Here is a 23,967-nt window from a genome sequence, read left to right as displayed (position 1 = left end):
AGTAACAACACGTCCCCTCCTCCTTCTACTCACATGCTGTGGGCTCCCTCCCAGCACTTGGTAAACACTGCAAGGAGGAGCTGTCTGCAGGAGGAAAGATTACTGCAGAGGCATGCTGCTCAGGGGCTGGAGGAGAGAGAGAGTGACCACACACCAGAAAGAGGTAAGTTAGAGCAGAAATAACGGGGGATTGAGGAGAACAGCTAAGGGGTGATAAGAGAAGGAAGTGGAGTGATAGTGACAAAGTAAGAGATGACATACTCACAGGAAAGAGAGAGCCCTGGACTGTGGCTCTGCCTAAAGCTGAACATTTCATTTAGGCATAGCCACAGTCTAGGGCTCTCTCTTTCCTGATTCTAATCCCCATTATTGCCCCTAACCCCCCCCCCCCCTACAAATTTGTAACCCCACTACAGCAACCACGACAGCACCTAACCACGATTACAGCTCAAAACACCCCACCCCACTATTGCCTCTGATCAACCAATACTGCCCCTGACACTTACACTACAGGTCTTGACCCACCCCTACTGCTCCTTATATCCATTACAGCCCCTAACCCCCATGTACTGCCTGAGATCCCAATCAACAGCAAACCCCCAATACAATTAGAGATAACCCTGATTCTCCCTTCCCATCTTATGCTAAATGGAAATTCCTCTACTTTTTACATGTTTTTCCTACACCTCACACATATCACTCACAGTGGCCCAAACTTTTCACTCATGGCTACTCACACAGCTACACATAAAGATACCACTCACATCTACCCACATGCAGCCACGCACATCACGCACAACTATAAACAGAGCCAGCCTTATACATCACGCACAGAAATCCACAACATACACCTAACACATAGCTACTACACTTACAGCCACCCTACACAAGACGCACACCCACACCACACATCCACTCAACATTTTAATAAATATTCACATTACATAATATTAAAAGAATAACATAGGGGAATAATTTCCTGGTACACATCCTACTGAAATACACTGCACATCCCTATGTGCAGCATGTAGTGGCCTTACTGTAATCTGGGCAAATAAGCAGAGATGGGTGAGTCATATGGTTGTTACGTCACAACATAGGGGGGGCGGCAAATTGTTTGTTTGCCTAGGGCGGCAAAAATCCTTCCACCAGCCCTGCTCAGGTGGGTGGGGGGGAGAAAGGTAGAGGGTTCAGGGAAGAAAGAGACAAGAGACAGAGGGGGGAGAATAGAGAGACAGAGGGGGGAGAATAGAGAGACAGAGGGGGGAGAATAGAGAGACAGAGGGGGAGGGAGAGTGCCATAGGGAAAGGAGGGAGAAAGAGACAGAGGGGGGAGAATAGAGAGACAGAGGGGGAGGGAGAGTGCCATAGGGAAAGGAGGGAGAAAGAGACAGAGGGGGGAGAATAGAGAGACAGAGGGGGAGGGAGAGTGTCATAGGGAAAGGAGGGAGAAAGAGACAGGGCGGAGAATAGAGAGACAGAGGGGAGGGAGAGTGCCATAGGGAAAGGAGGGAGAAAGAGACAGAGGGGGAGGGAGAGTGCCACAGGGAAAGGAGGGAGAAAGAGACAGAGGGGGGAGAATAGAGAGACAGAGGGGGGAATAGAGAAACAGAGGGGGAGGGAGAGTGCCATAGGGAAAGGAGGGAGAAAGAGACAGAGGGGGAGAATAGAGAGACAGAGGGGGAGAATAGAGAGACAGAGGGGGAGAATAGAGAGACACAGGGGGAGAATAGAGAGACAGAGGGGGGAGAATAGAGAGACAGAGGGGGGAGAATAGAGAGACAGAGGGGGGAGAATAGAGAGACAGAGGGGGGAGAATAGAGAGACAGAGGGGGGAGAATAGAGAGACAGAGGGGGAGAATAGAGAGACAGAGGGGGAGAATAGAGAGACAGAGGGGGAGAATAGAGAGACAGAGGGGGAGAATAGAGAGACAGAGGGGGAGAATAGAGAGACAGAGGGGGGAGAATAGAGAGACAGAGGGGGCGGGAGAGTGCCACCGCGAAAGGAGGGAGAAAGAGACAGAGGGGGGAGAATAGAGAGACAGAGGGGGAGGAAGAGTGTCATAGGGAAAGGAGGGAGAAAGAGACAGAGGGGGAGAATAGAGAGACAGAGGGGGAGAATAGAGAGACAGAGGGGGAGGGAGAGTGCCACAGGGAAAGGAGGGAGAAAGAGACAGAGGGGGAGGGAGAGTGCCATAGGGAAAGGAGGGAGAAAGAGACAGAGGGGGAGAATAGAGAGACAGAGGGGGAGGGAGAGTGCCACAGGGAAAGGAGGGAGAAAGAGACAGAGGGGGAGGGAGAGTGCCATAGGGAAACGAGGGAGAAAGAGACAGAGGGGGAGGGAGAGTGCCACAAGGAAAGGAGGGAGAAAGAGACAGAGGGGGGAGAATAGAGAAACAGAGGGGGAGGGGAGAGTGCCATAGGGAAAGGAGGGAGAAAGAGACAGAGGGGGGAGAATAGAGAGAAAGAGGGGGAGGGAGAGTGCCACAGGGAAAGGAGGGAGAAAGAGACAGAGGGGGGAGCACACTATGCTGGCGCGATGCATTATGGGGCTGGTAAATATTTTTTTCCAGGGCTGCTTTTAATTCCCAGTCCGGCCCTGCCTGTAGACCCCCACCACGTCAGAAATACAAACTGCTTTTAAATAAGGTAAAAAGAGAGGACCTGTGCCGAGGTAAATAATGTCTATGGAGTATGCGGGAGTTGTACCGATAATTAGATATGAGTGAGCTCCCCCATATCTGCAGGCATACCCATATGTAAGAAAAATCACGATGTATAGATCACAAGGACCATAGTTGGTAATGAAATGGTGCACAGAGTCAATAACCCTCAATCAATGCATAAATACAATAACACCTGAGTCTGTACAAAAAATCTATGGAACCTAAGTCTTATAGAGAGGTCCTGTTCTAAAGTTTTCAGTGTCCTCTCATAAATCGCTATGTGCAAAAAAAGCAGTGATTTTGCACGTAAGATGTGAAAACCGGACGTCTCATGAATATGAGGTGTCGGGTGTTTCACTTCACCATATAGTTAACGCCTATATAGGTAATGAGCAATCCACATACTTCATGGGTGTAAGTACATGGGCACTACCGGGGGTGGGGGATCTCATGAATAAAGATCACTAAAATACCCACAATATAATTTAGCCCTACTACGTAGTGTAACATAGATACTGATAAAGTATACATCCATATGTCTCATAGAAATCCTATATAGCCTTAAACATATATGAATAGGTACCGCAATCACATATGTACCCCAGATCCATACTGCTATAATAAGCCAGTGAAGGGCTTCATACTTAGCAGGGAGGAACACACTGAAAAATATGTATAAAGATGGAAATGCGAGGCGGCCAGCATATAGTATAAGAGAACGGTGTACACTGCTGGAACATAGCAGTGAGACCGAAGCCGCTCGTCCTGGTTCCTCCTAGTGAAAGTTGAAGTCCACTCGAGATCCACTATGCTACTGATGCCATGATGGGAGAGATGTGGTAATGTAGCTGGATCAGCGAGAAACCCCTGACGCGCGCGTTTCGCCCGCAGCTCATATATATGTATGTCTGTATGTCATTATATATGTATGTCAGTATGAATGTATGTCTGCATATCATTATGAACGTAGGTCTGTGTGTATGTGTATGCCATTATGAATGTATGTCTCTGTATGCATGTATGTCTGTATATATGCATGTATGTCAGTTTGTATGTATGTATGTCTGTATGCCATTATGAATGTATGTCTGTGTATGAATGTATGTATGTCAGTGTCTGTATGTATGAATGTGTGTGTGTGTATGTATGAATGTGTGTGTGTGTATGTATGTATGTATGTCGGTGCCTGTATGTATGTATGTGTTTTATGTCCTCATGCATGTGTGTCTGTATGTATGTTAGTATGTGTCTGTCTGTCACTATGTATGCCTGTGTGTATGTCTCAGTATATGTGTGTCAGTATGTATGCCTGTATGCGTGTATGTCTGTTTCAGTATGTATGTCTGTTAGTATGTATCTGTGTCCGTGTCTGTGTGTGGACCCAGTGGGCGGTATTTGGAGGCGGGCCCCAGTTTGATTGCAACTTTAAAATAATAATCGAAGTAAAACGAATATAAAAAAAACAAAAACTTACCGCTTCTTTTCTCTTTGTCTTCATCTGTATATTTGTGGCTTATTCAAAAAAAGAGTTTACCTACAAAATTATTATTTTTTTCATTAATTAAAAATATGCCCAATCTTGAACATTGTGAAGTTGTTGTTTTTTATTTTATTTTATTTTTTTCACATAAACATTGGACCTTGGAGTGTTATTTGAAGAAATAAAATGGTTTGAAAGACCTTTGTTTCATAATTTATCAGTGATAAATGGCTCCAGGAAACTCTTCCATATCCACAGATTTTCTTCAAAAAAATATTGAAAGAAACACAAACAATACAAGTATTGTGTTACTTTAGATCATTTTGTCATCCTTATTGAGTAAAGCTTTAGGTTTAGCATTCAAATTTCCTAGTTCATGACTTAGCTTGCATGAATATCACCAAGCTTAGTGACCTGACAAGCAGTTTCCTTCAGTTTTTTTGAACTTTTGGAGAGTACCTCATAACCAATTCGGAAAGTTTTTAGTAATTTTATTGCCATTTTAAATAGCATTTGATGGTCAAATATGAGTCTTAAAAGATCGCAATGAAATACATTTTCAAGTACAACTCTTTAAAAACCACTTTCAAAAGAAATGTGTACGCCATCTGAAACAGTCCAAGTGAAAAACAAAAAATAATTAAAAAAAGGCCAAAGATAGCTTCAAAAACTCATTGTTAGGCTGTAGGAATGAAAAAAGAAAAACAATTTTACAAGCTATTTAATGCCCAAGGAATGCATGAACTTGTATAGTGAGAACTGAATAAGATTTCACTGGGGATAAATAACTCAAAACATAACTCAGACTATTGGACAAATCTGTACCAGAGTCTTATAGTTTGGCATCTGGCTGATGTGGTACATTTTTGCGGTAAAGTACTTATATCTGGGGTTTTAAAGTATTAGACACTAAAACCTTACCCAGACCCTCTTGAAGAAACTAATATATTTTAAGAATACATACATATTTCCATCTTTAATGTTCATCTGAATTTTCTTTCCCACTATAATACATTTGATTTGTAACCAACTGGAGTGTGAACTACCTTAGCAAAAGTGGGCTACAAAATTAGTAAGGGGAATGGAAGGCTTTAGTTATGAACAAATGGTAGACAAACTGCATTTGTTTGTTTGTATTTAGTTTTCTTTAGGAAAAAAAATGCAATTCAGAAGGGGAGATGATAACGCTATACAAATAACTTCAGGATTACAACAGACAGATATTTGGTAGCCTTTTTATTTGCTTCAATTCTGCAAAAATTACAATTGCAGGGTTAAGGGGCCTGGGACACTGCACCCAGACCACTTTAATGAGCTGAAGTGGTCTGGGTGCCTAGAGCGTCCCTTTAAATGAAGTGTTAAAAGGTTAAAGTTTATGGACTTGAGTCTTTTTCATCTTGGATTACTATATGACTATGTAACCATGTCCAAAAAAAAAAAAAAAACATTATCATTTTTAAGCGGATCTATCACTTTTGGGGTCTTTGTCTATTTTTTTGAAAAACCTCAGAAAGTGACATCTCCGGTGATGGTCTGGTGGCTATGGGGTGCTGAGAAAGAAAGATTACTGCCATCTCTGCTCTGCTCATCCTTCATGAGAGTACATTACTGACCTCTATGGACTATCCTGTGAGGCAGCAGAATCATCCATGGATCAATGTTTAAATCTGATAGCCATCAATTGTGAAGGATAAACATTTTTCCACACATGGCTTCTCCATTTTGGCTTTATTTTAGTTAAATAAATCATGACACAGTAATATGTCATGAGTTGTTGTTCACCTCAGGATGTATTTACCTATTTTTTTCTTTTTTTTTTAAATTCTTTATTTTTGATGTGCAGGTGGTTACAGGGTATCGACATCCGCCACAACAGCGTGTTTCCAGATTTACAATAGTTAGGCAGTGGCATGAAAAGTCGCACATTTTTATATTTGTGTATCAGGCTTGGTTGAACGCTATACTATGCATATTTTTATGTCATGAGTGTAAGTCGATTAAACATCTTTGTATAAACTTATTGCTTTCAGGTAGAGTGGGTCAGTGGCTTAAGTCGGTCACCCCAAGCCCTCAGTAGCAGGAGCCCTTGCGCGTGTATAAGATTGAGTGGTCAAGCAGTCTGCTGCGGCGTGTGTCTGTGCAGAGCCTGGTGTAGGCGTTTGGTGTCTGTGCCCTCTGGACTGTGTGTGTTTGCGTGGACATGTTTGTTGCGTGAGGGTATGATAGTGGTTGTCGGTGGTATGAGGAGTGCTAAAGAACATGATAGAGAAAGTAACAATGATAATAATAACCATGAAAATGAAAGTAATAACAGCCCCCAAACGTTCAGTATCACCAGCATAATTAGGTACACCCGAACACTGTAGTTAATAAAGGATAGCAAGCGTCTTTGAGTGTCTCTGATCTAGCCCAAGACAGTTGGTGTCAGTATATATGTCCTCTCGGCCGCGGCTGGGCCTGGAATAGTCCTGATTAATGGGCCGGTGTGTTGCCTTATCATGAGTGTGTTCCGTTAGTTTGGGTCATAGATGATATGCAATTCTCTTAGGTCTACTTAGCGTTGTTGTTAGCCAGTGCGGGTTCTGTGTGTCTGCTCGTCTTCCCCTTGTGCAGTGGCTCGCTCCGTGCCTCCCGTGGGAACTTCACTGACCTGTTGCACGTCCATAGTCTCGGGGTGTAGTTTCTGAGGTACCGTTGGGTGGGTGGTGCTGTTTGGTGTGTTGGAGTGGGACGCAGCGTTGTGCCTCGGGCTCCGTCCTCTTGGCTCTTTCATTAGGTAAGTAGTTTGGTGCATGGCGCCGGAAGCGACGTTTGTGGTGCCGCCATTTGTTTTGCCTCTCCTCTCCTCTTTTCCCTTCGGCCTTTGATGGTAGTTGTTTATTTGGGTGGGTGGTGCTGTTTGGTGTGTTGGAGTGGGACGCAGCGTTGTGCCTCGGGCTCCGTCCTCTTGGCTCTTTCATTAGATAAGTAGTTTGGTGCATGGCGCCGGAAGCGACGTTTGTGGTGCCGCCATTTGTTTTGCATCTCCTCTCCTCTTTTCCCTTCGGCCTTTGATGGTAGTTGTTTATTTGGGGCCCTGCAGTTCTTACTGGCAGTCTGTTCTCTCGCGTGTCAGGGCAGCACGGGTCAGTGGTTCCGTTCTGGGCTCTGTGGGTCAGCTCTTCCACGTGTGGCTTCCGCCATCTTGGATTCGGGCCTACGCCACGGCCTAGTGTGATATGGCCTCCGGGTATGGCTGTGGGGTGAGGACCAGGATCACCCCCCCCAGCCCAGAGGGGGGGGCCGGGACCGGATCCGCACAGATGCAGTGTGGTTGTCGGGCTACGTTTGGCAGGATAGCAGAGCGGCGGCCGTCCACTCCACTCACCGCCAGGAAGGTCCCACTGGTCATAGCAGAGATCTCCCCTCCGGGGGACTAAAACTTCAAGAGCAAGCCTCTCCCCAGTGCCGTTGGCCCCTTCCCGTTGGCCCCTTCCCATCGAGGGTCGCAGTTTTGGGTGATGTAAGTACTCAAGATCATGGTTTTACTGGCTTAATACGTTTATTTTGCGGGAGCTGATTTCCCCTGCGACCGCTCCGCTCGGCGGCCCGGCCCTGCCCCCGTTTTTACCTAATTTTAAGACCTGCTAAAGAACAGATGATTGTTATTGTGTCTTGATATGTAATACTATACAATTCAAAGAAGGTGTACTTTATTTTTCCCATGACTGTAGATGTTTTGCATTTCTATAATCTAGGATGTTCATTAGGGCATAGTCAGTATGCAACATATTATTGTTAAATTTACTCTATCTGCTTATATTGAAGGTTTATTTTAAATGTCAATAAGCAGAATTATTCATACCATAACTAGCGTGCCTACATGGCCTGCAGGGGGAACAAGGTAACAATGTTTGTACTTACAGGATTATTGACTAAACTGAGAATTCACAGTGAAAACTAAATTAATTTCAAATTTAGACCAGAGTAGCCGAACGATAGCATAGCTGACAGAGTATTTTCCCAGTTTATCTATTTATACATTTTAAACTCACTTTGAATTTTCACTTTAGTGAAACATCCTGTTAGTTTGGTAATACTTTATACTTTGTGATGTATTGCTTCATTTGCATATTCCATAATAACAATAACATGTCTATATGTGCTTTATTACCATAGTTCTACCATAAATAGTTTGCCTATATATCATGCAGGGTGAGCAAGATAATAATATTCACTTATTTTGGTAATAATCTGCAATGTATTGCTTTAATAGCAACATTGTATATATTGTACACTTCCCTGGGTGCTCATCAGTACTAGAGTGACAACGGCAATTAGTTTAGTAACGGAGATATGTAGATAGCTTTGATAATTAGCTATATATTCAGAGGATATACATTATTTACATTTTTGTTGTATATGTTTTGTGTTCAGGGATATTATTTGTGTGAGTCATTTTACAAGGTCTGCTGTCTCACTGATTTATTTAGTAAAAACAGCTTTTATGATAATGTGTATAATTTTATAAAATTCATATACTAAAATAATGTAATATGATAGTGTTTACAATGAATGCCTCTTGAAACAGTGATTAATAAACTAAACCCCTATTCCATTTGGAACACATAGTCACTCAATTGTTTCTATATGGCCTACATATGAAAAACGTTCAATCTTTAATCTGATTGGGAACGCGGTTTTGTTATTTACATCTGAAATATGCATTCACTTGTAAAGAGTTACTTTAACCCCTTAAGGACCAAACTTCTGGAATAAAAGGGAATCATGACATGTCACACATGTCATGTGTCCTTAAGGGGTTAAAGGGACTCTCCAGTGCCAGGAAAACAGATCCCAATCCCCGGTTGCTGAAGGGGCGAAAACCCCTTCAGTCACTTACCTGAGACCCCCGCCGATGTCCCTCGGCTGTGGTTTCGGGTCGCTGCCGCTCCTCCTACTCATTACGTCGGCTGGTGGGCGAGACTGATCCCACCCGCCGGGCGCAGAGACCTAATGCGCATGCGCGGCATCGCATTAGAGCTCTCCATAGGAAAGCATTGAAAATGCTTTTCAATGCTTTCCTATGAGGAATTGAGCGACGCTGGAGGTTCTCACACAGCGTGAGGACGTCCAGCGACGCTCTAGCACAGGTTTTCTGTGCTATGGACCAGGAAGTGCCCTCTAGTGGCTGTCTAGAAGACAGTCACTAGAGGTGGAGTTAACCCTGCAAGGTAATTATTGCAGTGTATAAAAAAACTGCAATAATTACACTTGCAGGGTTAAGGGGAGTGGGAGTTGGCACCCAGACCACTCCAATGGGTAGAAGTGGTCTGGGTGCCTGGAGTGTCCCTTTAATCTCATTGATAGTTACTGCACATATTGGGTTTTAATACGTGTTTCAGATTTACGTAATAGGCAAATACATTATGTTGCTCTCAGGGCTGGATTTTCCATTAGTCAGAATAGGCACCGGCCTGTTTCTGTATTTATAATGTGCCTTTCTGGTAGGCAGGTGCGGAGGTTAGTCCTAGGAGCCTTGACCAGTGTCCTCTGTAGTCTAAGTCAGCCTCCTATGCTTGATATCAGAGCTGTAGGAACAGTTATCTAGGGTGTAACACTTAGTGGAAGGGATTGTCACGCCAAGAGTGCATAATTCATCGTTGCACTATAAAATATTGCCATTTAATGTAATTTATGTAGTGCATATATGAATTGGCCACTTGGTAGAGGTTAGATGACAGAAGGGTTAAGTAACTTGTATAGGAATGTGAAAGGGGTCACATGGTTTACAACATGGATTGATCCTTTGATTAATCAAAGGCTCTGCAAGGTGTGAAATTCTACACTTCAAAAGCCTGTATGTCTAGTTCCAATGTAAACTAACTGACTTCAACCATATGGCCTGTAATTCATAATTGATTAGTTAATTTCTTTGATATGTTAATGATCATTAGCCTTCAAGAAAACCCTTGTGTTCCAGCATCATATCCAAAAGAAACATTAAAACTTACCCACAGAATAATAACTAAGCCTCGTTTTTATTATATGTAGAATGGGACAAGCACAATCTTCTAATCAAGCCTAAACATGATTTGCGTAACTTAAGCCATTTGGGAAGGGATTGTGATGACTGCTATATTAGGTCACAAGTAGAAAGTGTGACATATCTATGGAATGGAAAAATGGTAACAAATTCATAGATGTAATTATTATTTCTGTGGCAAGTACATAAGAGGAAATAGAACCAAATATTTCCAGTTGGATTGATGTTGATCTGGAACACAAGGGATTGTCACTTATTGTCTCTATAGGTACGCTTTATCTCCACCTCTGGGCCAGGCTTGGTAATCCACAGGGTATATATATCTAATGATACTGAAATGTGTCTGTACTTGCTTGGGGCCAAAATCTAATTTGGAGTCAGTCACCATCTTCCTGCCAGAGACCCCCTGGGCAGACGTTTTACTTTTAAAAGCTGAGTAAGTGATTAGGGGTTCTGTTATTTTGTCCCTTTTGTTTTTTAAATTCTTTATTTTTGTTGTGCGAGCAATACATCATACTTGAGTAGCCACGACAGCCATATCAAGCTTCATTGTAACAGTTGAAAACAATATCATGGCATAAGAGGTACTGCACATTTTTAAAATGAGAATATGTAAGAAAAGAAAGAAAAAACTCAGCGTAACAACAGCTTATTATCTTAGGTTAATGCCGTAGGCCAGTGCTAGTGGGCCTAGTGAGCGTCCCTTGTGTGTCTTAAGGTGCGGCTTTTGCTTGGCCTGCTTTCTTTAGTTGGGACTGGTGTATCTATGCTGTTAAGGTGTGGGAAACAGCCTAGGTATGCCAACTGGTGTGGTCTGGTGTCATGCCTGTAGTGGGGGCGAGTGTATGGCCCAGAGTTGTGTAGGCTTGCAAGATAAAAGAAAAACAATAAAAAGAAGAGGAACAGAACAAAATCTGGTGTATAAACAAGAACGTCAGTTAAGGTAGAGGATTTCGGGGAAGTATCTTTATGGCTTGGGAGCCAGCTCCGTGTAGTGAGGCTGAGATATGTTGGGAGCTGTTTGGAGCTGGGGGGGGAGGGGGGGGTTAGGTGGTATATTGGAGCCAATTGCCCGGGTTATTCCCGGTGTCTATAGTGGGTGCCTATTAGCCCTTTGAATATGTAGTCGGAACATATAAAACATGTGAGATAGGTGGGGGAGGTAAATAATAACATATAAAACATAGGTATATAGCCAGCAGCCGGTAGTTCAGGTCTTTTTCCCGGAGGCACCCTCGCTGGCCGGGACAAACAGGATGACATTGGCCGGGTCCCAAGCCGTTGTTTTCGGAGGGGTTGCAAGTCCAAGTTTGGCCACCACAGTGTCCATCTCTGCTATGTCTTTGACTCGCTGTTCAGTGCCCTGGTGCGGTATTATAAGTACAGGTGCTGGTCCCCGGCGGTATGTCAGCCCGCTGGCCAGTAGTAGTGTTGTCAGCGGTCTGAGGGTTTGCCGCCATCGCAGGGTTGTGCGTGACAGGTCTGAGTAGAATGCTATGTCCATGCCCTCAAAGCTGAGTGGAGTCTTCCCCTTTATGGCACTCATAAGCGCTGCTTTATCCTGCCCGTTTTGGAGTTTGATCAAGAGATCGCCTGTTGTGGCGCCTGTGAGCTGTGGTGGTTTGGGTAGGCGGGACATGCCATCCAACTGTATCCCCTTCGCTTGTCTGTGGGGCAGTAAAGTGGAGAATAGCCTGCGGAGGAGATGGGGCATTTCAGCTGGGGACACAGTGTCGGAAATACCTCGGATTTTGATATGTTTCCACCTGCGTTTATCTTCTATGTCAGCTATTTGGTGGGACATTGCAGTGTGGGCCATGGTGAGGTCTCTCACCTGTGTCTGGAGGTCAAGCACCTCTGCTGTGTGCGTTTGCTTGAGCTGTTCTACCGTGGTGAGGCGGGCTGTGAACTCTCTGGCATCTCCCCTTACTTGGGATATCTCCGCCGACAGCGACTGGCGTAAGTCCGAGAGGAGAGCGGTGAGTATTGCTGTAGTGATCGGGTGATCCACCGGCGGCTGTGCTGGCTGTGCCGGTCCCCGAAATCCCAGAGTCTCTGAGTAGTGCAGCATGGTATCTTCTGAACTATCAGAGTAGTCCTCGAAGTCGGCCGCCATCTTGGGTCCCGCCGCGCCATGCGGCCTCCGCAAGAGATCGCCTATATCGGCAGATTGCCTGGGCCGATCTGGTCGCAGCTTTTTCGTTTTCTTCCCCATTAGTGTTGGGGTGTCGTCTGGCTTTCTTTCAGTGCCAGTGGCAGCGTTTTCGGGCTGAATTTGGGGCTTTCGGGTTCCTGCTTGTCGGAGCGCTGTGAGTGTGCGACCGTTCAGGTTAAGCGTTGGCTCCGCCCCCCCTTTTGTTTTTCAATCTGTTGTTGGTGTAAATAATTTATCATTTATTTTTGTATGCACTGTGACTATTTTTTGCTCATAATAAATATTCCTTTATTAAGTTCTGCCTTCGTCTAGATAAGAATCACGTTACCTGAAGAGACTAATTAGTGTTGTGCAATTGTATAGATATTGTGCTAAGTTGTATTTGGTAGGTTTTTATTACCAAGGCACCCCATTTATAAATTGTCTTGGTGATGGCAGCATTACAATAGTAATATTATAAATAAGTGTGGGTGGTGTTAACAGGGATTTTTATAATTATTTCGGTCTAGTGCAGACAAATAGTGAACTTAACACTTTCACCACCACAACTACGTCAAACACACTCTTGGAGTAGCAGGGATCATTTCCCATTGGCCCACTAGAAGCCTCTCACAGGAAATACCTTGCCGTAGGGGCAGAGACACCAAGTGATAGTCCCACATGTAAGCACTCATAGACAAAACCTGAAAAAAAACTTTACTTTAATCCTAGGTCTAGTTACTTCCACTTAAAAAACACATGTACCCCAATACCAAACTTAACCCAACTCTAACCATAAACTGAATAATCTAGACATCCTTTATACCACTATATAACTCCTCCCAAGGATTTGCCATTATCACCTCATAAACCTAACACACACAGACATATAAACATGCACACACACACACACACAATTAATTATTTCCATAATTTTAGCCACCCTCCTATTTCCATACCTTTTGGGTGCATGAGGGTTGCTTACCTGGTGTGCATTGGGTCCTGCTAGTGATAGTCTGGGAGTGTTGAAAGTCTACTCCTCCCTCTCCACTCTTCATTCTCCTAGCCCTCCACTGCAGCTCTCTCTGGTAACTGCAGGGAAGTGATGTGAACTCACTTCCTCCCAGCGTCATCAGACGGGGCTGGTGATGCTGTTAATGCGCCGTGGCTTCCGGACAAGGCCCTGATCAGAGATGTCCATCGAATGGCCCTAAGTGTGAGGAACACAACCGATGGGCCCCAAACAGCACCTCCATGTTAGGGTAGCCACCTGGCTGGTATTTGAAAATACCAATACTAGCAATTAGGGGTGCAGCACAGAGCAGGTTTAGTCAGCAGCTTGAAGCCTGCAGATCAGGTAAGAGAGGGATGGGGGTGTAGCGGACCACGGGTAACCAGGCTGGCTACCTCCACTAATTCCTTGCTTCAGTCACTCTGGAACCATTAAAGCATACCGACATCTACTCCCCCAGTAACCAGACGAAACGTAGTTCTGGGAGTCTACTGATTTTATTTTGGCCACACACGGCTTTTCCTCCCAGGATCCTCTACAGAAAAATATGCAATATTCTAAAACACCAAAAAAATAAATTTTAATAACTTCGGAACCCCACGAAAGTAATATCACCGAATAGCTTGGATCTGAGTGCACATTTTGCCAAAATATCACTCAGATCCCTTCATTGGTTTCTTTCCCTTAGATCTACTACATGAGCAGAGTGGGTGAAAAGGCAAAAAAAAAAAAAAGAACAAGTGCCGATACGCAAGGTAGAGGCATGAGAGCCTTCTCCCACTACGTCTCTCATCTGGGGGAGGTGTCATGGCAAGGGTACATCATTCACTGTTGCACAATAGAATATTGCCATTTAATGTAATTTGTGTCGTGCATATATGAACTGGCTGCCTGGTAGAGGTGGTACTGTCAGATTCAAAAGGGGTTACTTTGATTGTATGGGAGGTCAGAGCTTACAACCTAAATTCCTATTTGAAGCTGGGACCCCAACAGAGCTACTCTGTAAGGTGTGAGAAGTCACACATAAATGGCCTGGAAGTCTGGTTTCAATATAAACTAACTCTCTCATTTGCCATATGTCTTTATTCCCTCTTAGATAAGGAGTCCTTTGATATGAATGGTCATTAGCTTTCAAAAAAAATCCTTGTGTTCCAATATCATATCCAAAAGAGACACCAATAACTACCCACAGATTATTAATCAAACCTCATCTTTATTATATTTAGAAGAGGATAAGCACAATCCTCCAATCAAGCCCAAACATGATTTGCGAACAAGGGGACCCCGCAAAGTTGGTTCGGTAATGAGGGGGGTCCGGACAGCCGAACAAAGGGAAAAAAAGTGTAGTTAGGTCCTCTATCCCGCTACATATATAATAACTCCCGAACGGTTAAAAGGAAAAACACACAAACAGGGGCAAAGTATACAAAATTGGCAGTAGGTTCCGCCACAGGGGGCGAGACAAATGGTAGGACAGACTGCAAGAAGATACACTGGGAGACATGGTGAGACACAGATGGGGTTAACAGCTGGAGAGAGACACAGTTCATGAGGGATAACAGGTGAAGAGAGACACAGATCATGGGAGTTAACAGGAGGAGAGAGACACAAATGAGGAATTGGACAGTATGAGAGACACAAAAGGGGGTGGACAGAATGAGAGAAACAGATGGGGGCTTAGACACAGACAGGTGGAAAGAATCAGATTGGAGTTTGGACAATATGAGAGACACAGGTGAAGATTATTCATGCCTGCACTGTACAATTAATGATTTCATTAGTCACTTTACCTGATTTTCTTTTTTAGAGGGGAGTAGGGGACACCTTAGTATTCTGTGCCTACAGACATTTGACATGTAAACCCCTGGTTCCTTTAATATAATTTGGCATGCCATGTCTTTAATCACCTCTATTTGAATAACCAAGTTAATTGTAACTCCTGAACATGTTACAAAAGACTCAAAGGTTTTTTGAGCAATATGTTGTGAGTAATATTGCAAAGATATGTTTTACTTTTTCCTTAGTATTTTGTATTGAGGTGCATTTAACTGACGTAGGTTATGTGTGAATACATGGGGTTTGTGCATTCTAATTTTCTGTGTTGCCTTTAAATTCTGCCACCAGGCAGCACAGCTATGTTAGTCCAATTACCTCTTATTTGTCTTGTTTAATCACCACCTTGATCTTACTCTCACACTGGAGCCTTTGGTGTTGGTGTTACTGTTGACAAAGTGTCTGGTGTAGACCTAAAATGTGTTCAGTTTCAGGCATGTGGTATGTTTTTCTCCTTCCCCCCTTCGTTATGCACATTTTGACTAATTTTACGATTCACTTACCGATTTTGTTATATGTTTTTTAACTGATGTAACATGGAACAAAGAGAAGATTTCATTTGCAATACATGTGGACACCGAATATCTATGGGAAAGACGTAAGCTTAAATTAAGCTTATTTCTATCTCCCCTGACACCAATACTTTGAAACAGACTGTTCGCGCCTGGACCAACAGCTCGCAATTTCCCAAACTACAAAGAACAGAAAATCTCCAGACTTGTGCACCTTTTCCGCAACTCCTAACTGATTACATACACTGACCCCCAAGATAGGGGAATGACTGTGTACCGTGGATTTCTTCCGCTTCCTTTAGCTACAAGACTTGGCTAACTTAACTGCGGTAAAACAGGCAGGTACATCACCTCCACGATCCTATACATTTCCCTGACTTGTCACAACTGCATCTAACATATATAACCGTCTGGGAACTTGACTTGGGTCCTCCTGATGAATTGCCTGACTGGGGTGAAATTTGGGAGGTGACCAGCACCAAAGAGCAGGCCTACAAGACACTCTTTCGCTGGTACTTCACACCCCATGGGTTGCACAAAATGGACCATAAATTGTCCGTGGATTGATGGAAGCTGTGTAGAGAGACCGGCTCTTACCTCCATTGCTGGTGGTCCTGCCCGAAACTGGAAAGTTATTGGCATAAGATCCAATTGCTCATTGAAACCATACTTGGAAAGCCATTCCCCTTGGATTCGTGGGTAATGCTCTTATCAATACAACTGATTCTGCACAAAAACAAACTGGCACAAATAGCTCTGGCCACAAGCAGAGCACTAGGGGAGCTATGGGCAGACCACCGAATTCCCACCCATACCACTAAAGTGCGAAATCACAGAGACTAGAGGGTTTTCTACAAAATCTGGAACCCCTGAATTGACACAGTGGCATGTATCTTAACACTTGTTCCATCTCTGCTACTGGCTCTTAGTAACTTCAACAACAATGTGCACAAAAAAAAAAGTGAAAAGGGACCTAAACTCCAAAATATATTGTGAAGTACACGTGAAAGAATGTGAATAAAAATATAACCTACTATAAGTCAAAATAAACCTATAGAGTAAAAAAAAAAAGCTATACATAGTGTAATATAGTAAAAACTAAAAATGTATATATGGGGAGGGGGTAGGTAGGCAACTCACAAACTGAATATAGGCATCAGGCTCATCACTCCTAATGGAATGTAGAACAAATTGTCACTTGCAGAGAAATCTTCAGTATATGGAGAAAAAATAGTAGAACAGTCAAAATAGTGCAATGAAGTTTAAAAAAAAGGATACACTCAGCAGAATGAAATAAATAGATAGTTATTAAACGTGCTGACATCACAGACTTGGTTCCAGGCTGAAAAGGAGGTACAGGATGCATCAAATGTGGCACGTGATGCACAGAAGGCAATGGCCTTGCACTCCACCTTATAAGCTCATTGATGATCTGGACAATAGAAGCAGACACTCTAACATAAGGGTATGCTGGTTCAGCAGGCAGAAACCCAGAGAACAGCCCAGATCTCCTACAGGAGCTATTCAATTTCCTAGGTTGTGGCTCTCCACAACATATATAGGCTGATGTGGGAACACTGTGCTCTCAGATAACAGCCTTCCCAGGGCTTTCCTCCTAGAGACATTGTATGTTATCTTTTGTTTCTAAAGAAGAGAATTCTAGGTATAGTCAAGAGATAACCACACATACACTTTTGCAGTATGGAACTTCAGCTTTGACAGAATTTTAAATTACCCTATACCCTACAAGCCAGGAAGGGCCTGGAGCCTGTCACAAATGCACTACCATTTTGATAGGGATTTCCCTCTCCAATTAGCTGAAAGTAAAAGTAGCCAACCTTGAGTAATTAAAACATCAGTGGATTTTCCACAATTCAGTGATGGACTGGTAAGCACTGGATTTTCTCCACTGACCCCAGATCATTCAAATGCCACAATCTTTGCCTCAGTGCACTTGCTCACTAAAGGAATGCACAATCACCACCCATACTCATATTTTTGATGTGAGCATTCTACATGGGTCCACTCTTTCCTTCAGCCTCTTCCCCCATTTCAGAGTCATTCCTTGCTCCTCCATTTTGTTGGCTCCTACCTCTCTTCCTCCCTCTATCTTTTCTAATCGCATGTGGGCACAGTCAATGCAAGGACACTGTTCTCTCACACCAGTTCATATGTTTGAGCAACACAAACTTCCTTTATGTGTATGAGCAATAACAGTTGCAGCTGAGGTTTCCTGTTATAGTATGTTGAGGAGCACAGGTCCTGCTACAGTTGAAATGTGTGTGGCATTTACCACTCAGTTTGTTTTGTTTATGCACCTCACATCATACTCTAGCACAATAGACATTTATATAGCCCTGATTGTGAAACTATTCATTTGTGGGCACTCTCCATATAAGGAAATTATTCACTCACAATTTTTCATGAGAGAGAGAGATAGAGAGAGTGTGTGTATATATATATATATATATATATATAAGCAATATAACACTAGCAGTGAATGTTTATCAAATCCGTTACCAGGTATTTGAACCAATTTAAGGGCAGAACATTTAGTCTATTCTCTATTACTGTAACTACACGGCAGAGCTTGATAAATTAGTTTGGAATCTAAGACCAGCTAAAATAAGTTAGGAGCCTTTTTTTTTATTTTTTACTAATAAAGTTTTTACATTTTGAATGAGAAAAATGCAATTCTTAAAAGGACACTATAGTCACCAGAACCACTACAGATTAATGTAGTGGTTCTGAGGTCTTGTTCCGAGGTCTATAGCCTTTCCCCATAGCCATTTTAATGTAAGCACTACCTTTCAGGGAAAAAAGGCAGTTTTTACATTGCTGCCCAACAACAACTTTAGGGACAGTCACTCAGACGGCTACTAGAGAGTCCTGGGTCAGTGCTGCAGTGTGGAGTTACATTCACCATTTCAGTCCCATTAACAAAACTTTTCTTAATATGTCCAGGTAGTTGGACTGAAACGTTGGGTATTTGCAAATACATACCTCCTTAAAATAAATTTGCTCTTTTGTTTACTATGAAGCCCTACAAGTGTGAGGATGTCCAGTGTCAGTTGGGCAACTATTTTTATATTGTACTTTTCTAAATAAACCTACGTTTCTATGAAAACTGAAGTTTTAGTTTTTTTGTGGCCCACGTAAAGTTAAAACTTGTTTATTTTCCCCGTGTTGTACTTTGAGTTTGACGTACTTGATCTACACTAACTCATCAGTGGGACAAACTAAGATCCCTGCAGGTCATCAAAGACAGGCCTTTGCACACACTTGTCCAAGTTACAGACTTTCCAGCCTTTTGAGAAAGAAAAAAAAAAAAAAGCCTTGACAGGCCATGACCTCAACTAATCGATGGGATGTTGGCAACACCACTCCCTTCCTCGCAACTACCGTCGCTTCTAGTGCAGATAATGGTCCCAATTATTGAAAGTGTGGACATGCCCACAGTTTTTTGCTCACTTAACCATGACTAATGTTTTCCTGCCTTTATATATTTTCTGGAGATTTGATAAATATCCAAATTAATTTAATAGATGCACCGAATACGGGACACTGAGTCAAGTGTATATACACACTTTCTTTTTCATTAATATGTTGAAAAAGCACCATGTACTTTAAATATGTCACTCAACCTGGAGTAGCCTGGTTTCCGTCCCTTTTTTAATATTTAGACACTAACCTCGGGTTAAGGCATATATAGTTGCCCCCAGTACTAATAGACTAATGGCATTGATTCACCTCAGCATCTGAATTCCCCATGCAACACTTATCTTAGGTTATTGTACACGAAGACAACCCTGCCAAGGCGGGACTAGATTCTACTCCAGAAAGCTATAGGCTGATAGAAACCTAGAATGTGATGGCAGATGGGAACCAATTGGGCCCATCTAGTCTGCCCAATTTTCTAAATACTTTCATTAGTCCCTGGCCTTATCTTATAGCTAGGAAAGCCTTATGCTTAAACTCTTTCACTGTGTTAACCTCTACCACCTTAGCTGGAAAGCTATTCCATGCATCCACTACCATCTTAGTAAAGTAATACTTCTTGATATTTTTAAACCTTTGTCCCTCTAATTTAAGACTATGTCCTCTTGTTGTGGTAGTTTTTCTTCTTTTAAATATAGTCTCCTCCTTTACATTGTTAATTCCCTTTATGTATTTAAATGTTTCTATCATATAACCCCTGTCTTGTCTTTCCTCCAAGCTATACATGTTAAGATCCTTTAACCTTTCCTGGTAAGTTTTATCCTGCAATCCATGAACCAGTTTAGTAGCCCTTCTCTGAACTCTCTCTAAAGTATCAATATCCTTCTGGAGATACGGTCTCCAGTACTGCGTACAATACTCCAAGTGAGGTCTCACCAGTGTTCTGTACAATGGCATGAGCACTTCCCTCTTTCTACTGCTAATACCTCTCCCTATACAACCAAGCATTCTGCTAGCATTTCCTGCTGCTCTATTACATTGTCTGCCTACGTTTAAGTAATCTGAAATTATTACCCCGCTAAATCCCTTTTCCTCACATTTTATTTTTTGTGTACTGCTGAGGTCATAATGTACAGTACAGAAAGGATCAATTCTAGAGTCCCATTTGCATTGAAGGCATGAGTAGAAAACATGAGTCATGCATGATAACATTTACATAGCTATTGGTATTTAATTTTTAGTTCCAAAGTCTTAGTACCATTATATCCCCTCCTTAAACATCCACGTCCGATATGGTGCTTTACAGTGTTTAAACATTAATCTCTACATAGCACAATGCATCCACTCACACCCCATCTATGGGTCATGCCTTGCAACCTTTTGCCCCTCTTGTGAGCGCTTGTCCCTTCCAGTTCCCCCTTTCCTTGGGGCATTACGAATAGCATATGGCATATCAGGTGTGACATAATAGCGAAACAACGGTAAGGCCAGGTATTATTTACAAAGTATTGAGTCCCACAGTATATCACCGTGTTCAATACTGTTCATTAGATTCAAGTTGTGGTATGGGAAAATACAGCTAGGACGTGTCTCCCAATCTAATCCGTCCCAGTTATCCTAACAGTGGGCTCTTGGGAGCCTGCCCCCACAAATGCATCGGTGTGTGTGTGTGTGTGTATACATAGCGTTTGCGAGAAGGTGCTCTATTAGCCAGTTATGTCACGTTTGCTCACAGAGGTTAGCTGCCACCAGAAAGTAGTAGGTACAAGAAATCTATCAGTGTGTATGAAGGTAAAGAATGTGAGTTAGAAGAAGGGAAGGAAAGGGTTGTGCATTCTTCTGCCCCAAAGAGAAGTTGGTGTGATGTGGTAGCAGAAGGTGTACAGGGCTGGTGGACAAGGGTCAGGGTATAAGCGGTATGGTCTCGCCCCACAGGCCTTTCTTCAGATGTTGTGGTTAGGACTCTCAAATGTTCTATACTCTGCCCATGGGTTTTTATGTCCAATATGCATTACCTTGCAGTTATCCACATTAAATGTCAGTTGCCACAGCTCTGACAATTTTTATAGTTTACCTAAATCATTTGCCATTTGGCTTATTCCTGATCTGGGAAGGATCCTGTTGCTGACATGTTCACAGCCATCCCTCTGTCTCTATTGAGCGTAGATTTTGTTGTGTTTGTTGCTTCTTACTTGTTAAATTTTGTGTTCTGTTTATGAATACCTGATTCTTACTACTTGTGCGGTTCATTGTTATCCAATGACCTTCTTGGTAAAATGCTGTTCTCCTGTTAATATTCCAACTCTGCTCTCTCTGTCCGATAAGTCTGAGCCTATCTATATATAGCTGAGCTGAGCTGGCACACTTACCTGCCTAATGCAATATTGTTTACCTCCGTCTCAGACAGCAACTAAATGTCAGCCACAGTTTATTTTAACCTAGTCCCTGCCTCTGAGACCACACATTCGACATTTTTTTTTTTTTTTTTTTAAACAGAGACGTTGTTTACCTGTATACACAAATATTTTAGTTTCTGTTCTTGTGATGTAATGGTCAGCTGTATGGTTCTGCTCTGTAGTATGTCTCTCATTTATATTTCAATTAAAAAAAAACAAAAAAAAAACCAGAAACATGAGGACAAGTAAATATAACATTACAAACCCGGAGAAAAGCAGATCCGATTTTAAGATGAATACATACAGTTCAGTTACTGACTGCACAACACGAAATTAACTGTTGTAAGCCAAGTACCTTGCTTTAGAAGGAGAGAACACCTGGGCAGCAAATGGTAAACATCACGTCATGGCTGCTGACTATGCCTTTTGGTACCACACGGCCTGCTCTACTTGCAGTGTATTTCTGTCCTATCCCCCACCCTGCCATCTGTGACTTCATATCGAACAACACACTATAGAGAAGTAGATGACGCCTGCTGATAGATGAGGAACAATGATTTTGATTTATTTTTCCTTAAAAATATTTTTGCTATGACACTTAATGCCTAGGTGCCTAGAGTGTGCCCTTAAGGTGTTTGTCGCTTTAACGCACAAATATTACCTGGTATATAATTTACACACAAACAAAAAACAAACAAGTTTAAAGAAAGAAAACAAACATTCATTTAGTATTTTCTTACATTGTACATTTATATATATATATATATAAAAAAAAAAAAAGACAAATTTAATCTGATGCAAACCAGATTTTTTTCTCTCTTCTTACTTTCGTATAACATTTCAGAAAACAGACAAGCACATTACATGCACAAAAATGTTAATATGGCATTAAAAACATTGCTCATAAACAATAGCAATGACTTCAGAAATTATAAATAGTTATAGAATGGGATTAATATACAGATACTGTGTCGTTAAGATAAGATGATGTACAGGGTTATTTACTAAACTAGGAATAATGAAGAATTGACAACGGAACGATTAAACTGACAAATTGGAAACAATTTTTTTTTTTTTTAATTTGTCTATTTTTTCCAGATCTGTTACATTATCCTAAAATTTGACAATTCTCCACAATTCCCAGGTTTAGCGAATAAGCTTTGTTTGTTACAGTAAAAAGGTTTGATAAAGTTGCCGTTGCATATGACGTTCTATTTCTAAAAAAAGAAACATTTTTTTCCCATTACTGAATGCTTTCATTCTGAAAGAAGAAAAGTTTTTTTTTTTTTTTAAATGATCACAATTTCATTTACGTTTTTCAATTACATTTTTTCTCAATTTAAAGAAACACTCCACTCAACTGAAGCACGTCAACTTGTTGAAGTGCTGTAGGAGTTGCCAAGTGGGGTTTATTTTTACAAGAGAAATCTTCACTTTTATAAGTTTTTTTTAGATTGCACCCTCTCAGGTTCCAGCTGTGAGACAACCGGGAGGGTGCTCATCCTCACTCCCCTTGAGCACCTGCTCATAGCACCCAAACTCTCAATGCTGACTTGTGAAGCACTGGATTGGACAATAGTTCTCTATTTTAAGAGGGTGGCACCGTGAAATTTAGCTAATGTTAAATACCGTTCTTTAATTTAAAATGCTGGACTGTTTTAAATCATCCCTTGAAAAACTCTTGGCACCTATTCATTTTTTCTCAGCACCAAGATTACGCATTAAAGAGCTGTCTCGGGTCTGCTTCACTTTGCATTTGACCCACAAAATCAGGTCTATACATAACAAATGGATAGTGGGCCACATTATGTAACAAACCCAGCGTGCTGACAATTCAAAGAGTCGGCTCCAAAAACCCAGCCCATGTTGATATTTGAATATTGGGAGTTAAGAGAAAACCCATAAGCACTGGGGCCGGTTCTAAAATACATGTGGCTTGCATCTACATTTAAATAAAATTTGTCATGCCTAGCATTATACAGCTTTAAAAGATTGCGGAGATCATAATCGTGTCATTTATAAGAGCAGATACCAGGAAATTGGTTTGAGCACACCAATATTGATTTAAAAAAAAAAAAAGTAATGTGTTAATATTTGCCGTTTGCAGTGCACTGCAGTTAACTGGACAACTATTTGATGGCAACAATTAACCGCAGTGATATAAAACACGATTGTATAAATGTTGAATGTAAATTTGTTTAAATTGAGGAAAGGCTCCATTTTACGTCTCTTGATTTTCTGTGGGTGGATGAGTTAAAACATGTATATATAAAAAGGCAAAAAAAAAAACCCTAAAACCAAGCAGGTCACATCGGAGAAGATGCACATTCAGACGTCAGTTCCATATCGAATGTTAATGTTTCTGTGAATTGAAAGAACAGTAATTAGCTTAAGTATGACACACTTCATGTACATGTATGTATTAAAGATGTGGAATATGATCTTACAATGTGACAGTGTCTTAGTATTCC

General features: G+C 42.0%; 1 protein-coding gene across 3 annotated transcripts in view; it reads right to left on the bottom strand.

Moving 5' to 3' along the window:
- Positions 1 to 22,035: 22,035 nt before the first annotated feature.
- STAT3 (signal transducer and activator of transcription 3) overlaps positions 22,036 to 23,967 on the bottom strand; it is a 64,839-nt gene continuing 62,907 nt past the window's right edge. For all 3 annotated transcript variants that reach the window (XM_063458944.1, XM_063458946.1, XM_063458945.1), the window contains exon 24: positions 22,036 to 23,858. In XM_063458944.1, coding sequence (XP_063315014.1) covers positions 23,803 to 23,858 — 56 coding nt within the window. In that variant the 3' untranslated portion in view covers positions 22,036 to 23,802. The remainder of the gene's footprint in view (positions 23,859 to 23,967) is intronic.

The sequence above is a fragment of the Pelobates fuscus genome, chromosome 6, assembly GCF_036172605.1.
Source record: "Pelobates fuscus isolate aPelFus1 chromosome 6, aPelFus1.pri, whole genome shotgun sequence".
In the NCBI taxonomy this organism is placed as follows: domain Eukaryota; kingdom Metazoa; phylum Chordata; class Amphibia; order Anura; family Pelobatidae; genus Pelobates; species Pelobates fuscus.
Note: the sequence above shows the minus strand (reverse complement) of the source record. Positions and strands in the feature narration are given on the sequence as shown.